This window comes from Esox lucius, chromosome 12 (assembly GCF_011004845.1).
Source record: "Esox lucius isolate fEsoLuc1 chromosome 12, fEsoLuc1.pri, whole genome shotgun sequence".
Classification (NCBI taxonomy): domain Eukaryota; kingdom Metazoa; phylum Chordata; class Actinopteri; order Esociformes; family Esocidae; genus Esox; species Esox lucius.
In genome coordinates, this window is record NC_047580.1 from 19,912,505 (window position 1) to 19,931,215 (window position 18,711).

Sequence of the window (18,711 nt, forward strand, 5' to 3'; positions counted from 1 at the left end):
GGGAGAGACAGCACCTGCCATTGTTTGCCCATTTTATATAATTATATTTTCTCTCTTTTAAACCTAAAATAAGCACATAGATCATAAACAATGGTCTGATTTATGCTGGAAAGTGACCACATAGTGTACAGATGGAAACTGGTTAATTTAAGGATTTCCTGTTATGACATTTATGATGTGATAATCATTTATAAAAAGCACTTTCTGGCAACTGCTGATTTTAAAAAGGGCTTGAATGAGTGTGACTGATTATAGATTATAACGGTGTAAGAAACACTGGTACTTGAGTTAAGTGGTTCCATCAAATGTTATTCTAACAAACAATTCTATCATTTGCATAAACATATTTGCACGTTGTGATATCAACCTATTTAACTTATGTTAGTTATACCCACTGTAATTTGGTGACGCATTTCTATTTAATGACAATGTGTACATCCAACATAAACTGTTCAATAAATCCAACAAGTCAAACAAATCCTCTATTTCAATTAACAACAATTCTGTCACGTTTTGTCATGTTGTTCATTTGGTACATCTGAATGTGTTTGTTTATTCTAATACTCAAGATTTATAACACTAAAGAAAATATAATAAAAGAGTATCCAGTTAATAACATGAAATGCTCTACAACCCAACAAAATTTGGTTTAAAATAATATTTTAGGTGCCAACAGAAACAAACCAAGTCAAGCAAAGAAAATACTTGAATACATTGTCTCTCGAGAGTTTTAAAAAAAATCAAAATTGACTTAGATCTGAATCCTTCATAGTGAATTTGTGGTAAAGAGGATCACTCAAGTTCATTGTGCATACACCAGTCCAAGTAGTACAGTTGTGTCATGAACTTTGATAGTGTAGGAATTGTAGTATCCTCATGAACTCTGCATTAACTTTAAAATACATGTAACTGCAAGCTATCATAACCATGCAGAATTGCTTGGTTTAAATCACAAAATAGATTATTCTAGCACCAACACGTTTGTGTATATTTGTGTTTTTCCTCCCCTTATGTGTTGGAGCCTTTAAGTAGGCATCCTAAAAATATAAACAAAATGTCATTTTACTTCACTGGCCTTGAATAGTGCCTGTCATCTGTTTTGGATGTGTTTATTTTTTTGTCCTGAACCACCACCTGTATGAGAAGGTTCCCTTCATTCTTTCCTTGATCATCAGCTCATGTTCAATTTTTCACTTCCATCAAGAGAGCAACCCTCTCTTTCTCCGAGCTCTTTGTGGTTTCCCTAGCAGGTGGTTTGGACAGGAATTGAGGGACATAGAAACTAATCAGTTGCAAATACTGCTAAATAAAGTGATGTTTTGGTAAGAGTGTTACATTGGAGATAAGTTCCCAGTCTGTTTCCCGGAAATAAAAATATGCATTTGTTTCCACTGTGTGTTAAATGTTGATGTTATATTGTCAAAAGTTAATCAATGTAGTCGACATACATTGGGGTTGTCTAAGTTACACACATTGTGTGTGTAAACAAAGGAGGGGCAGGGTCCTGGTGACACTACACTGGGAAAACCAGGCGGTCAAGCAGGGTCGCAAAGCAGAGGGAGAAAACTACAAGAATGTGTCTCCCAGGCCTTTTGGTTGGTGGTTGGGGTGGGGATGTTAAACATAAAGCAGCCTTTCATTCCTGCTGTACTCTTATTGGTGAATCTGGAGAGATCTTTTTTTCTTCCTCCCTGGCCATATAGTACAGAGCGACGTCACATTTGACCCCTGCGATAAGTGTGCTCTCACTGGACCTCTATTGGTTTGTGTGTTTGGTATACCAGGGGCGGGGGGGTGGGTGTGTGGTGAGGAGGGAGGTGGAGACAGAAGATGAAGGTGGTTTCTTGAAGAGGAATGAAAGAGGCTCTTTGTCCTCCCGTTACCTTCGCCACTGCTTCCTTTCTACACTCCTCTCTCCTCTCACCTATGTTTTTTTTCTTCTGGGGTGTGCGGCCAAAAATAATTTCTGGGGTATGAGAGTATATAAACGTCGTTCAGGAGTTGAGATTCCTTACACACACTTTGAAAGAAGTTCTGTCCGAAAGGTACGCTGACCACGGCAGAGCTGACAATGAAAAGATTAGTGCTTGTCATTTTTTGCATTTGTGCAGCAGTCTCTAAAATCATTGGGAAGCCCAGTATGAGAGAAGAGAAGCCCAGGAGGTCTAGTCTGCATGTATCAACGGATTCACCTGAACCGGATGATACTGATTATTCTTTCCTCCCTGGTAGGTTTTCAACATTCTCTTGGAAAACAATGATGGAAAGTCAGATGCCGGTTGTATGCATACTTTACTTGGGCCAAAAAATATTTGGGATTTTCAGTAATGATTTTGAGCCATCCTACTGGGACAACACATACAATATTTCCACTTACACACTTTCATACGAACCAATCCTGTAGGATATTTTTTTAGGGGCATTTCTCATAGGATTTGTATCAGAATTTTTTTAACTAGCCTTTCCTAAGAGGGCTTTCATAGGACATAAGAATCTTAACAAGTAGTTTGAAATCATTATAAAAAATCCTTAAGGATTTTCAATTTTTACCAGGGACACAGTTATTCTTGTTTTGCATATGTTTAATGTGGGCTTTACTAGTGGATCATGTGTAGTGCAGGTGAGCAACAATGTGTGTCTGTCTTGCAGGCAGAAGTGGGCAGTGCCGGGTGAAAGGGATATCCCTGTTTGACGGGACCATGTGGTCGCCTCAGCCATGCTCTGTTTGCCAGTGTGACAAGGGGACTGTCAGCTGTCACTCCGTGCCCTGTGCCGGTAGGCTGGCAGCTGGTTGAATATTATAATGTTTTTTATATACATTTGACAATTTGTACATCTCTCTTCACTTCCATTGTTCATAACTGAAGTTGTAGATTTCATGCACCTTTTGTACAGTTCCAGTAATATTTCCAGCCGGTAGTTGGATGTGGTGCTAATGAGTCAAAATGTATCCCCATTTTACACCACCCACTTGTGTACTACATCAAGTGAATGATCATGCTGTTATTTATTATATTTCATGGCAGCGTTCTAGTTTACTCTGTATAGATAAACAACATAGGTAATAAGCTACATTTTATGATAGAAAATATGTTATTATCCTTGCAAGGGGAAGGTGCACAAAGTCCTAAAAAAACTGGCCAATCAGACCAATTTATTTGTGTGAAATACATTTATAATTTTAGAAATGTGACATTTTCATCAGTTCCCTTGAATCAATTCACTTGAATTTATGATTCATAAAATATGTTCTTCATTTTGTAATATGTTAAAAAAAATTGCATTTATCAATGGTGCTATACATTTAGAGGTGTCCATATATGCACACACAGTACGTTTAGACACCCCTTGAACAGTCTACATTTTGCTGCCTTAATGAAATGTAACAAGTGTTTACATTAGATGCTCTTTACAAAAAATTGCAAGAATGTTATACAACATGAAATGTCCACGAATCAATATCATGACAGCAATATCAAAACTAATTTATTTACCTCCTAAAAAATGCAATCAGTAATTTTAAAACCTCTTAATTAAACAATAAAATAAAAAAATAAAAAAATAAAACCTCTTAAGGGTTGGATGTTTAATACAGTAGACGTTTCTGGAAATTAAAATTGAAATAGCAACAATCCAATGATGATGGACTAATCCATAAGATTGTACTTTTCTTATAATCTCATCTTCATCCGCTTATCCGTATCGGGTCGCGGGGGCAGTAGCTCCAGCAGGGGACCCCAAACTTCCCTTTCCCGAGCCACATTTGCCAACTCTGACTAGGGGATCCCGAGGCGTTCCCAGGCCAGTGTCGAAATATAATCTCTCCACCTGGTCCTGGGCCTACCCCGAGGTCTCCTCCCAGCTGGACGTGCCTGGAACATCTCCCTAGGGAGACGTCCTGGGGGCATCCTTACCAGATGCCCGAACCACCTCAACTGTCTCCTTTCGACGCAAAGGAGCAGCGGCTCTACTCCGAGTTCCTCACGGATGGCTGAGCTTCTCACCCTATCTCTAAGGTAGAAGCCAGCCACCCTTCTGAGAAAACCCATTTCAGCCGCTTGTACTTGCGATCTTGTTCTTTCGGTCATGACCCAGCCTTCATGACCATAGGTGAGGGTAGGAAGGAAAATTGACCGGTATATTGAGAGCTTTGCCTTCCGGCTCAGCTCTCTTTACGTCACAATGGTGCGGTAAAGCGAATGCAATACCGCCCCCGCTGCTCCGATTCTCCGGCCAATCTCCCGCTCCATTGTCCCCTCACTCGCGCTCAAGACCCCAATATACTTGAACTCCTTTCCCCGGAGAAGGCACTCCATCGGTTTCCTGCTTAGAGGTGCTAATCCTCATCCCAACCGCTTCGCACTCGGCTGCGAACCGGTCCAGTGAGTGCTGAAGGTCACAGACCGTTGATGCCAGCAGGACCACATCATCCGCAAAAAGCAGCGATGAGATCCCCAGGACACCGAACTGCAACCCCTCCCCACCCCGACTACGCCTCGATATCCTGTCCATAAAAGTTACAAACAGGATTTGTGACAAAGCGCAGCCCTGGCGGAGGCCAACCCCACCTGGAACGAGTCTGACTTACTACCGAGAACTCGAACACAGCTCTCACTTTGGACGTACAGGGATTGGATAGCCCTCAAAAGGGACCTCCTCACCCCATACTCCTGCAGGACCTCCCACAGTATCTCCCGGGGGACCCGGTCATACGCCTTCTCCAGATCCACAAAACACATGTAGACTGGATGGGCATATTCCCAGGCCATATTCACAGGATCCTTGCTAGAGTAAAGAGCTGGTCGGTTGTTCCGCAACCAGGACGAAATCCACATTGTTCCTCTTTTTCTTATAAGTGTGAGAAAACATGAACACATAACACACATATCATATAGATGAGATGTACATTTACTTGGGCAAATTTTAAGTCACCCGCTTTGTAGATTTTCAGACTGTATATTCTATATGAATGCAAATTAAAATACAGTATATTGCCTTTTCCCTCAGGTTCAACCAACCAGCAGACTGTGGCACCCAAAGCCAAGAATCCATCCACTAATCCACAGCAGAAAAAGGAAATAATAAAACGGAAGAAGAGTCTCCAAAGAAGAGCAGAAATACAGAAGGAGGAGCGACCTGTTACCAAAGATAGTACAGTATGAAGACGTGCAAAACTGCTTTACCAGTAGAAATCCCTGATCACATTTTTATGTAATAACGAAATTAGCTAACTCGTGTACAGAAACACATGATGGGGGAGCACCCAAAAGGCACAGTGGTGTAATCGCTGCGGGACAGTACAGCTGTCATTGCAGCCAGTTTGAATACTGGTCACAACATACCATCAATTCCCAGGGGCTTTGCATGTGGTGGTGGAAATAGGCTCAGCACTGCCTGAGGTTTGTAGGGTTTGTGACAGACATGCCTTACCTCATCATGCTCTAGCGACTCCTTTTGGTACACTGGGTGCCTACAAGATCCATTATGGTTGTTTACCGGTGAATACATTATGTTACAAGCTTGTAGGTGCTGGCATGTACTTCCAAGTTGTTTGCCACGGCTTGACCAGCCACAGTGTCCGCTATCCAGAAATCTTAAGACCACATAAGGTCTCTCTTGAAAACATTGCTAAAGATGGGGGCAATGGATCTATTTTTTTCACCATTCCGGTGCCAGGAACCCATGTTATCAAAATTAGTTTTGGATCCAAACAGGGTTTTTCAGCAGGCTACTAAAAGAAGCATGTCCAATGTTTTTGGATAAGTCTCTATCAGCTTTGCACATCTGGACACAGCAATTTTTCCCTTTTGTTCTTTTTAAAATTGCTCATGCGTCATCAGGTTGGATTTGAGTAATTTTCCACGTATTCTCAATAGGATTGAGGTCCTGGCTTTGGCTGGGTCACTCCAGGACATTGACCCTTTTGGTTTTAAGACTCTGCACTGTAGAATACATTTTTTATTTGTCTGACATTAATTACACGTTTAATATTTTCATTACCCCTTAAGAAATGTGCCCCAACAGTTTGCCACATAACTAATTTACATGTAGAAAAAAGGCTGTTTGGTGAGGCAGACAACCTAATTATTCTTTAATAATTTGCCTGTGACTAAGTATTGACTGGCAGGGTTTTCAAATGCATGAAATTGTATATATTTTGTGTGTGTTGTCTATGTTGTGCAGGTTGCTGTTCTGAAACCTACGGTCACTCAGGAGAAGAAGAAAGAAGTAGAACTGAAGAAACAGGATAAGGCAATGAAGACAGTTATTAGAAAGGCCGAGGTCCTTGTGGCCAAGAAGCGGGAACCTAAGATATCCAAACACAGCTTCTCATACCATCCCTATGATGATGATGATGATGATGATGATGATTACAATGACAATGATAAAGACCAGAGTAAGAATGATGAGGATGATGAGGATGATGGGGATTACATCACCAGGGCAACCCAAAAAAAAAACATGAGGGCCATCACGAAGAAACCAGTGGTGAGGGTGCAGAAACGTCCTGTGGTCCCGTTCCCCAGGAGACAGAGCATCATGGAGTCTCTCCCAGCTGGCTGCCTGCTCTCTGAGTCTCTGATTGCCTGTGGCAGCACTGGCATGGCCCATATCCCTTTACTCTCAGACCCAGGCGTCAAGAACCTTTATTTGACTGGTGAGGACATACAGAGTTCTGATGAACAAGGGGTGGAAATCATTTCAGTAAATCATTTGCAGTTGTTTGCAGGGCATTTGAATATGATCACGTGTTTTGTGTTGTTTACACATTTGTAATATCTGTTTTAAGATTTTCTCCTCACTCCATCCCTAATGCTCAAATCTGTTTTATTATACCATTTTGGGAGGCAATGAGGAAATTCACAAACCTTCCCCACGGTATCTTTGCCCCTTGTGTTTCCATGACATTTCCATTGTTTGGGGTGAGTTCCAGGAACTTCTAACACATCTTAGTTCAGACCTCACTTTCTGTACGCAGAAAATTCTGATTTGACCTCTGGTAAATGCTGCTTGAACAGTCAGCATTCCAAATATATTTAAAGTAAATAAAATGGATTTGAGCATTAATGCCTGCAGTGAGAACAAACCTTAATAAAATATGAGGACCCAGATCTAGAACTATGACAGGATGTGTTCTTTTCTCTCATCAGACAATAGGATCAGTAAGATTCCCCCCTGGGCGCTGGCTGGCCTGCCCAACCTTGAGTCGCTGGACCTGAGTAAGAACAAGTTGGAAGACTCATCTATCACCCCTGACCTTTTCCAGGTGAGTCTGAGAACATATTTCATCTGCACAGCTTTGGCTTTAGTTCCAGTTGGACCTCTACTGTGCTGCCAGACCCACCTTCACATCTCAGCTTCATGTTACTAAGGGCTTTATTGACCTTTCCCATGCTGTTTTACCTAGATCCGTCTGTATATTATGATATAATATAAACATAAAATGTGTCACAGTGTAGTATTATAGAATAGTACTGTTATGTGCATGTCACAGTCTCTTAGGTTATACAGTGCCCTCTGAAAGTATTTAGACAGTGAAGTATTTTCTCTCAATACTCTAAAAGGGAACAAATAAAAAAGTTACTTTGAGGTATACTTATATATTTACAGCTATTCCTGTACATAGTTTTAACAATTAGAAATTACAACACTTTTCATACATAGTCCCTATTTAAGGGCACCAAAGGTATTGGAACCAATTATTATAATTTAATTAACCTAAAGCACTTATGTTGAGTATTTTATTCATATATCCATTATTTACCTTACCTGCTTGAAGTCTATGACCCCTTGACCCCACCAGACAGTAAGTGTTTTCTTTAGTGATATGTTTCTGTACACTTTGGAATGATTTCTAATTGTCAGCAGTTTCATCATCATTAGCCATACATGCACAAACCATAACACCCCTCGACTATATTTCACAGATGAGACTTGAATCTTGGGCAGTTCCTTTTTTTCATCACTGGTACATTCATCTGTCAACAGAACTTTTTTCCAATTAGGTACATTTTAGGAAACTCTAACCTGTAACGTGTAAGCCATGCTGTCCCTGAGGCTGTGCAATGTAGCATCTGTAGATTTGCTGGCGAAGTCTTCTGCAGTTGTCAAAAACTTTGGGAGGATAGAGTCTGAAGAAAAGAAAAATCTGTCTAAATACTTGAACAGTGTTTCTGATCTGCCGGATAGGTGTTTATTTTGTATTCATTATTGTGTGCACTTTTCATTCATCCACTCTAGAGGGCTACCTTGGCCTGCCAGGATGTTGGGCGTTTACTGAGCTCACTAGTGCTTTCCTTGTTTGTAATGATGTCCCAAACTGTTGAGTTCGGTGAACATATGGTTTTGGCTTTGTTTCTGCTAGTCCTTTTTCAGCATATAAATGGCTTTCTTGGTTTTATGTTGACAGACTCCAATGGCAAACTGCAATAGCAAACACAAAGACAAGAATGAAGACTAGATGTTGACAGATCTCTTATCCCAATTAATTATGAAAATACACAATGTTGACTGACTATAAGGATCTGTCAAGGCAAATGTCCAAATACTTTTGTTACACTGAAATAGGGGGAATATGTATAAAAAGTGTTGCTATTTATAAATGGTTATAAATTATTTTTACACAAATCTCTTCAAATTAAAGTGAGAATCTATAATTGAACCTGATAATAATTGTTTTATTTTAAATCCCAAACAGTGTTGTATATTTCAACAATATGGTATTTTATTTTGACTGCTTAAACTTCTGGAGTCTGCCTAGTAGTGCATAGTTGAATATGGCTTCATCTGTGGGAATCTCACTTAGCTGTTGCAATGAATCAGGGAATGTTGTCGCCCAACAGAAAAGCCACAACTTAACCCAAACAATATCTTTTGTCAATATGCCCTAACTATCAATTCTTCACACTTAGGTATTATGAGTCCCTGATGCCAAGAGCTCACAATGCTAAAAGCCCTTAGAGAGAAATTTAGTGTTTATTAAAGGCCATTTCACAGTTGATTACAAAACAATTTATGAACAAAACAGTGTAGAATTCAATCAAGTCCTCACAAAATTATATTATTCTACAAAATAAAGACATTTAGTAGTGACTTGTCATTGATACCGTTAGCAAACAAATGCATAAAAACTTCAAAGGTAGACAATACAGTTTTATGAAGTTTTAGTATAGGAAGTAGCAAACTATCAACATATTTTTGTGTGTGTTTTGGATATTAACAAGATACATAAACTTAACATAAAGACAAGATCAATACGTATCACAAGCTGAATGTTCAGTGTTTAACGTGTTACCGCTCTTTAACAGCAAAGTAGAAGTGTAAGTTCAAATTGCATTGATTGAGCTTGGTAATGAGAGGTGGACAGTGGTTACATCACATCACACAAATGTTCTAATGTGAGTCGAATCTTGGCTTGTTTCAGAACCTGACTAAGTTGAGGAGCCTGAATTTAGATGGCAACAATCTGACAAAAGTCCCCTTGTTTCTACCTCCTTCCCTGGAAGAACTGAAAATGAATGACAATAAGATCCTCAGTCTTACACCGAGCAGCTTTAAAGGTAAAGTCTTCTGAGCTCCAGCAATTGCTTTTTGTATGCTCTATTGGAGAGTGGTTTTTGGTCCATATGTACTTGAACTTTTTTCCACAATAAAAGATTTGACATTTAATATCAGGAAAACAAGACATCAATAACTGCATTATAACTACATACTATTGTTATGTTGGGACTTGAAAATGTCCCTCACCAGGTCTTTCCAAACTGCTGTCACTGGAACTTGAGGACAACCACTTACATGATGGGAATGTTTCACCTTTGACCTTTCGGCCACTCAAGAAGCTTATCTATTTGAGACTAGTGGACAACAAGTTCCGTGCCATACCCTCTGGGCTTCCTACGACCCTGCAGGTCAGTGTTTGGACAAGGTGGCTGTTATGTTTACAGTGCATGCATGAGCCAAAGACATAGCAGCCTCCATCACATTGTCAATTTTATTATACCATCTGTCCTGATGACCCCGGTTGGACATCACCTATCAGATAGAAACAGCCAATGAAGTCCCAATTAGTTTAGCATTTTTATATTTTTGACCACACACTCACACTCTCTTGAATGTGCAGCCAAAATAGAAGTAATGTTTTCATGATGTTTCTCTTCATTTGTCCTATTGTTAAAGGGTGATACTGTTCAAAAGTAAAATGTAAGTCATAAAATAATGAGATAGATACCAAGTGTTAAAGTTGTGAGATAGCTACCGTTGTTAACCTAATGTTTGAGTCCAGGGCTGTCGGTTTGGGAATCCTTCTATGCTGCCTGGTTGTCTGCTTGTCTCATATTGAAACAGTTTAACCAATACTATAGATATTAAGCCTATCATAATTAACACTGTCTCAGGTGCTCAGCATTTGTTTGTGTTTATATTTGTATTTCTGTGTTATTACTGTTATTGGTTTCTGGCATGACGTTTGCTGACTTCTACACTGAACAAAATTACAAATGCAACACTTGTTTTTGCCCCCATTTATCATGAGCTGAACTTAAAGATCTAAGACTTTATCTATGTACACAAAAGACCTATTTCTCTCAAATATTGTGCACAAATCTGTCTAAATCTGTGTTAGTGAGCACTTCTCCATTGCCGAGATAATCCATCCACCACACAGGTGTGGCATATCAAGATGCTGATTAGACAGCGTGATTATTGCACAGGTGTGCCTTAGGCTGGCCACAATAAAAGGCCACTCTATAATGTGAAGTTTCACTGTATTGGTGGGTTCCGGGAGGGTCCGGAAACCAGTCGGTATCTGGTGTGACCACCATTTGCCTCACCCAGTGCAACACATCTCCTTCGCATAAAGTTGATCGGGGTCTCGTAACCGACTTGATTGGGTAAATGCCTAAGGCACACCTGTGCAATAATCATGCTGTCTAATCAGCATCTTGATATGCCACACCTGTGAGGTGGATGGATTATCTCGGCAAAGGAGAAGTGCTCATTAACACAGATTTAGACAGATTTATGAACAATATTTGAGAGAAATAGGCCTTTTGTGTACATAGAGAAAGTCTTAGATCTTTGAGTTCAGCTCATGATAAATGGAGGCAAAAACAAAAGTGTTTATAATTTTGTTCAGTGTAATTGCCAAATAATCCTATTTTTGCATATGACCACCTGATATGTCCTCCCTAAAATAACAGTTTTAGATTTTTCACTGTGCTGGTTCTGGGAATCAATCAAGCAACATTTTGGGTACTGTTCAGATGTTCTAACTGCTAAGCATTCTGCCACCAGCAGTGTTCTGGCTGATAACTGACAAAGAAGAGCAGCACTTACATAGCAAAACGAGAAAGAATACCACATGTATTGTTTTCAAGAAACAAGTTCAATAATGTCAAGTTAAAGGGAAATAACAACAAATATCTACAATTTGTCTAAGTTCATAAGTCACTTGAAATAATTGTTGTACTGTCAATCTAAAAAACTCCTTCACTCAGGGAAAGTAGGGTCGTGCCAGGGCAAGTGTTTCTTTATTTAAACAGGGAAGAAACCAAGTGAGACCGAGGTCTCATTTACAGTGGTGCCCTGTATTACAACAACAAACAATAAAAACATGATGTAAAACAATTAAAAACAGCAAGTATAATACACTGTAAAATGTTCAGTCAGACACTTTTTAAAATGTGCTATGGACACAGTATCCCTGAGTAATCTGGTTGCTTTCCTTCTACTAGTGTGATTTGACAGAACATGGTGAATGCATATCACAATCTCCAGATCTGTAAATGTGTTTGTATTTCTAGACACTTCACCTGTCAGATAACAGAATAGAAGAGGTGCATGAGAGGGTCCTTAACAAGACCATCAACCTCAGGTTTCTGGACCTCAGTCATAACAAGATCCGAGAGGACCGCATAGCCCCAAGGGCTTGGATATACCTATTGTAAGTCCCAACAACTAATCTTCATTCTTATTTTAACAGCATTTAGGAGGCATTTGTTTATTGTAATGATTAATGTAATTCAGGGCAAGCACTCCCTAAAGAAAAAAAAGGGTATAATTTTGGACCCACTTAAGTTCTAATTTAGTACAGTAAATAGTATTGAAATAGTACTTATGTACTATTGAAATGGTAATAGACAGTTAATATGGACTTGTATATAAGTTAAAATGGACTTGCATATCAATTAATAACACTTAATATTTCATATTGCCATTGATATATTTGAAATGAATAAGGAATATATATATGTATATGCATATGTATGTACACTCACCTAAAGCATTATTAGGAACACCTGTTTAATTTCTCATTAATGCAATTATCTAATCAACCAATCACATGGCAGTTGCTTCAATGCATTTAGGGGTGTGGTCCTCCTGAACTCCAAACTGAATGTCAGAATGGGAAGGTGATTTAAGCAATTTTGAGCGTGGCATGGTTGTTGGTGCCAGACGGGCCAGTCTGAGTATTTCACAATCTGCTCAGTTACTGGGATTTTCACGCACAACCATTTCTAGGGTTTACAAAGAATGGTGTGAAAAGGGAAAAACATCCAGTATGCGGCATTCCTGTGAAAATGTCTTGTTGATGCTAGAGGTCAGAGGAGAATGGGCCGACTGATTCAAGCTGATAGAAGAGCAATTTCGACTGAAATAACCACTCGTTACAACCGAGGAATGCAGCAAAGCATTTGTGAAGCCACAACACGCACAACCTTGAGGCGGATGGGCTACAACAACACTCATCTCCACTACAAATAGGAAAAAGAGGCTACAATTTGCACGAGCTCACCAAAATTGGACAGTTGAAGACTGGAAGAATGTTGCCTGGTCTGATGAGTCTCGATTTCTGTTGAGACATTCAGATGGTAGAGTCAGAATTTGGCGTAAACAGAATGAGAACATGGATCCATCAAGCCTTGTTACCACTGTGCAAGCTGGTGGTGGTGGTGGTGTAAAGGTGTGGGGGATGTTTTCTTTGCACACTTTAGGCCCCTTAGTGCCAATTGGGCATTGTTTAAATGCCACAGCCTACCTGAGCATTGTTTCTGACCATGCCCATCCCTTTATGACCACCATGTACCCATCCTCTGATGGCTACTTCCAGCAGGTTAATGCACTATGTCACAAAGCTCGAATTATTTCAAATTGGTTTCTTGAACATGACAATGAGTTCACTGTACTGAAATGGCCCCCACAGTCACCAGATCTCAATCTCAATAGAGCATCTTTGGGATGTGGTGGAACGGGAGCTTCGTGCCCTGGATGTGCATCCCACAAATCTCCATCAACTGCAAGATGCTATCCTATCAATATGGGCCAACATTTCTAAAGAATGCTTTCAGCACCTTGTTGAATCAATGCCACGTAGAATTAAGGCAGTTCTGAAGGCGAAAGGGGGTCAAACACAGTATTAGTATGGTGTTCCTAATAATCCTTTAGGTGAGTGTATATATATTTATATATATATATATATGTATGTATGTATATGTGTGTATATGTATGTGTCTGTGTATAAATAGTCAATGAGTTTGTTAGCTCTCACATGGATGCACTGAGCAGGCTAGATAATGAGCCATGGGGAGCAGAAAAGAACTGTCAAAAGACCTGCATAACAAGGTAATGGAACTTTATACGATGGAAAATGATATAAAAAGATACCCAAAGCCTTGCAAATGCCAGTCAGTACTGATCAACCACTTATTAAGAAGTGGAAAATTCCTGGATCTCTGATCTCTTGATACCAGGCCAAGGTCAGGTAGACCAAGAAAGATTTCAGCCAAAACTGCCAGAAGAATTGTTCAGGATACAAAGAAAAACCCACTGGTAACCTCAGGAAAAATGCAGGCTGCTCTGGTAAAAGACGGTGTGGTTCTTTAAAGGATCACAATACGACGATACTTGAACAAAAATGAGCTGCATGGTCGAGTTGCCAGAAAGAAGCCTTTACTGCACCAAAAAAGCCTGGTTACAATATGCCTAATAACACCTTGACATGCCTCACAGCCTCTGGCACACTGTAATTTGGAGTGATGAGACCAAAATAGAGCTTTATGGTCACAACCATAAGCGCTATGTTTGGAGAGGGGTCAGCAAGGCCTATAGTGAACAGAATACCATCCCCACTGTGAAGCATGGTGTTGGTTCACTGATGTTTTGGGGGGGGTATGAGCTCTAAAGGCACAGGGAATCTTATGAAAATGTATGGCAAGATGAATACAGCATGTAAAAAAATACCGACAGACAATTTGCATTCTTCTGCATGAAAGCTGCACATGGGACGCTCTTGGACATTCCAGCAAGACAATGACCTTAAGCACAAGGCCAAGTCGACCCTCCAGTGGTTACAGCAGAAAAAGATGAATGCTCTGGGGTGGCCATCAGTCTCCCGATCTTAATATCAATGAGCCACTCTGGGGAGACCTCAAACATTGTCAGTCTCGAGTGAGTGGAGGAGCAGGAGAATGAAGCAATACGTATTTGCTGTGTTTTTAATGAGTAGCGACAGCGGCAAAGCTTGACAATGCTCTTTGCAAAGTGAGACAATAACACACAAAGACAGGGGAAGCAAAGGGAACATATATACTGGGGGGAATGATGAGGATGAGAACCAGGTGCGCTAAACAAGACAACAGGTGAAATGCATGAATGAGATGGGCGGTGGTGTCAGAAGACCGGTGATGTCGACCGCTGGAGCCTGTCTGCTGCAGGGGGAGGAGAGGCAGCAGAGGGCGTAGTCGTCACAAACATGCAGTTCATGCAAGACGACCAAAGACTTTGCATGACCTGGAGGCATTTTACCAAGACAAGTGGGCAGATATACTACCTGCAAGAATTCGGGGCCTCATAGACAACTATTACAAAAGACTGCACGCTGTCATTGATGCTAAGGGGGGGCAATACACAGTATTAAGAACTAAGGGTATACAGAATTTTGAACAGGGGTCATTTCATTTTGGAAAAAATTAAGAATCCACTGAACTTTTTTCTTTCCTTTCCAAAAAAGTCGAAAAGGTAGGTTTTGAGTGAGGAACAGACCACTGCAAATTGAACGCTTCTGTTCTTCACTCAAAACTTTTTTGGAAAGGAAAGAAAAAGGTGCAGTGGTCTCTTAATTTTTTTCTGAGCTGTCGGTATATAGTATATGTGGTATATATGCTGTTTCCAATTCCAGAAATACTGAAATAAGTGTTTCCATTTTTACAAACTTAAGTAAACACATTATAATGGTTATACTGTGTTTAGTGCTGGCAGTTCTGAATTTTTTTCTGCTTGTCTAGTATTTTAACAGTTTAACAAAACTCTAAGCTATCATTATGAATCCACTCTCACTTGCTTTGCATCCCAAGTACAGAGTGTATATACTACACAACAGATTGTCATGAAATACACACTAAATGCTTATTTAAAAAGCCTATTCTTTGTGCATAGAACACAGTATTTTCAGATTTGCACTAAAAGAAGAAATGTGTATGCAGGACATGATTTTTTCATACAGTCAACTGAAGAAGTATTGGCACTTTTTCTGAAAAGTTAATGCAAAAAATGAACATCACAAACTGAGTAATATTTTGGGCACAAACACAAGGGGGAGACATAGTTCTTTAACACAGCAATTTCTCAAACAAAAAACACTGAACTTCTATGCTTTTTAGTTGGTCTCACTCTCCAGGAACTGTACTGATGCCTTTTACCAGTTCCTGTTTCCCTGGGGTATACATAGGAGGTTGTACTTATGTAAAATCCCTTTATCATCTATCATTATGGATAAAACCAAAGAGCTTTCTGCTGAAAAGATACAGATGGTTGTTGACCGACACAGATCAGGTAATTTATATAAAAAGTACATTAAGTCTTGAACAGTTGCTAGTTTGCAAGGGGATGCAAGTGCATATTGTAAGGAAGATGGTGAGGGAGGCAAAGAAGAATCCAAGGATCTCAGTTTCTGAACTGGACAGTCTAGAGGTATCTAGGTTTTATCAAGTCTCAAACTGAATTGCTAGAGGTCACACTCATTGTAAACTGCATGAAAGAAGCCCATACCGTGTCCAACCCACAAATTGCAGTGCTTGAACTTCGCCAAGCGTTATTGGAACTACATTTGGAATTGTGTGTTGTGGTCAGAGAGACAAAAATAGAAAAATTTGGCCATGCACACCATCGGCATGTTTGGCGACAGAAGGGGACTGCATAAAAAAGGAAAAGTACCTGTTACCAACAGTAAAATATGATGTTAGATCATTGATGCTTTTGCTGCTGTTATGCTGTTAGTGTTCCTGGGGGTCTTATTATGATCGATGGAATAATATGATCGATGGAATATTTTAGTCCAAAACTTGGTTGCCTCTGCCAGGAGATAGAGACTTGGCTGTGGGTGGACCTTTCAACTAGACAATGACCCCAAACATTCATAAAAATCAACATAGAAATGGTTTCTGGACCACAAAATCAATGTATTACAGTGGCCATTTCAGTCTGAGAACTTGAATCTAACTGAAAACCTATGGTCTGAATTGAATAGTACAGTCCACAAGCGCAAACCTAAGAGTATAAAGGATCTGGAAAGGTGCTGCATGGATGAGTGGTCCAAAACCCCTCCAAAAGTGTGCGCCAACCTTGTCAGACTTTAGAGGAATAGGTTTAGTTCTGCAATCCCAAGTGGAGGCTTCAAAAAATATTTGATGCTGCCATCCCCCTTCGAAGATTTCAGTTTGCTTTTCAATTGAATTGTTCACCTTATAGGTCACATTAAAAGTGGAAAAGTTCTGACATGATTTATCTTTGTCTCATTCTTTTACATCACAAACACCTGGCATTTTCACGGGGGTGTGTCAACGTTTTATATCCACTGTATGTTCAATATTGTGAAACTAGTAAACTATAGTATTTTTACTTGTATATTTTCCATACCATTTCAGAAAGTTGGAGTCATTGGACCTATCGTACAACAAGCTGGTGCATGTCCCCTCCTTCCTCCCTGTGGGTCTACAGCATCTCCACCTGCACCACAACCAGATTGAGCGGATCCCTGGCTATGTGTTCGGCCACCTGAAACCAGGACTGGACCTTCTTCACCTGTCCCACAACAGGCTGGGCAACGACGGAATTGATGACGTGTCATTTCTGGGCCTGTATAATTCTCTGACCGAACTCCTTCTGGACCATAACTTGCTTCGCTCCATCCCCAGGGGTCTACTGAAGCTCAAGAGCCTGCAGCTTCTCCGCCTCAATCACAATGTTATCAGGTAATTCAGCCACAAATGTGTGTTTTTTATCATCCATGGTGACTTTTAGGTGGACGAATGCATACATTTTAAGAAAACAGGGTGAGACAGCAGTGGTAGTAAGTACAACCAGGAATGTATGGGTTTATTATTGCCTGAAGGTAGCAAGGGGAAGTTCCCCTAGCTGCACCATAGTCAAGCACCATGATTTTGTAGAGCAAACAAGCTTCAACTAGAAGTGGAAGTGCAGACGAGCAGAGTAAGTTTAATCTGAATTGCCTGTAACAAGTCAGTTGTCTGCATTTGCTTACCACTGAATTTTTCTATAGCATAACATTACTACCTCAACGACAACATGGTCTCTCAAACTTAGATGGGCCTGAAACTACCAGACATAAGCAAAAAATAAATTTACTTCACATCTTTTTTGCTAATATATAGCCTACACGATACATCACTCTTCACACCGCAGTATTTAGGGTGGTGACTTGAAAAGTTGTGACTTGAGGTTAGGTTGTTTGTAAGTTTATACTACAAATCAGCTTGAATACTCTTCTATACATTTCAGGAAATAAAACATCTTTGAGAACTGCACAGCACTGTACTTGTCAACATGCCTTACCATAGTGGCACATGAAGATCGAAAATTGCTATTGTGAATGTCAACGTGTCATTTTTGTTATTTATTTTAGTCAGATAAAAGACGCTTCTGACTTTTCTAAGTATCGGTCTTTCTGTCAAGCAGTGTCTGATTATCCATCTTTTTTTTCCTTCTTCTCTCCTCCCTGCAGACACGTTCCTCTGAACTCTGTCTGTGACACGCGTTTGAGCAATGACTCGCCGCTTGTCTCCGTTCACCTGGAGTATAACCTGATTGACCGACGCCTAATCCCACCCACTGCCCTCTCCTGCATCCAGGCCTACCACAGCATCATACTACGGCCCCAGAGGCACGAGGAAGATTACCCCCATGAGGATTACTAGTGCCGCCCCTTTTCTCCTTCTTCATTCATTTTTTCTCTCTCTTTTTCTTTCTTCCATCCCTTCCACCCAATGTCTGTTTGTTCTGGGTTTAACCTAGTCGGTGTGTCTCATTAAATTGGTCCATCGTGGATTGTCTTATTCTTCAATGAGTTGTGATTAGGTTACTCAGACTTATGATTTTGATGCTTTATGCAACAGATCAAATTAAGCTATTACTATCTGACCATTGGTCTAGGGCAGTGTTTATACCACCAGCCATTAGTCAGAGCATTTCATTAGCACAAATAAGAAGAAAGTAATAATAAGAAAATAATCACAAATTGACTCTGCACAGGTACCAAGGGAGATCCATGTAGCTGATTCACTTTTGTGAGCTTCATTGTTGTGTTGTATACATTGATAAAACTTCTCACCAACTAATAAAACATTTTAAATAGAAAATGAATAAATTGCTAGTCATTGTCTGTGGTAACAAGATTATTTAGGTCTTAGTAACAATCTA

The 18,711-nt window shown here is 40.1% G+C and overlaps 1 protein-coding gene across 1 annotated transcript; it reads left to right on the forward strand.

The window, feature by feature from the left end:
* The first annotated feature begins 1,818 nt into the window (after positions 1-1,818).
* On the forward strand, positions 1,819-18,654 carry si:dkey-6n6.1 (uncharacterized protein LOC100170811 homolog). The gene is made up of 10 exons (XM_010898744.5): positions 1,819-2,228; positions 2,650-2,775; positions 5,008-5,156; positions 6,184-6,658; positions 7,152-7,267; positions 9,425-9,560; positions 9,751-9,908; positions 11,802-11,941; positions 16,920-17,246; positions 18,017-18,654. Exons 1-10 carry the CDS (start codon positions 2,141-2,143, stop codon positions 18,207-18,209), a joined length of 1,908 nt encoding a protein of 635 aa, XP_010897046.3. The 5' UTR covers positions 1,819-2,140; the 3' UTR covers positions 18,210-18,654.
* Positions 18,655-18,711: the final 57 nt, after the last annotated feature.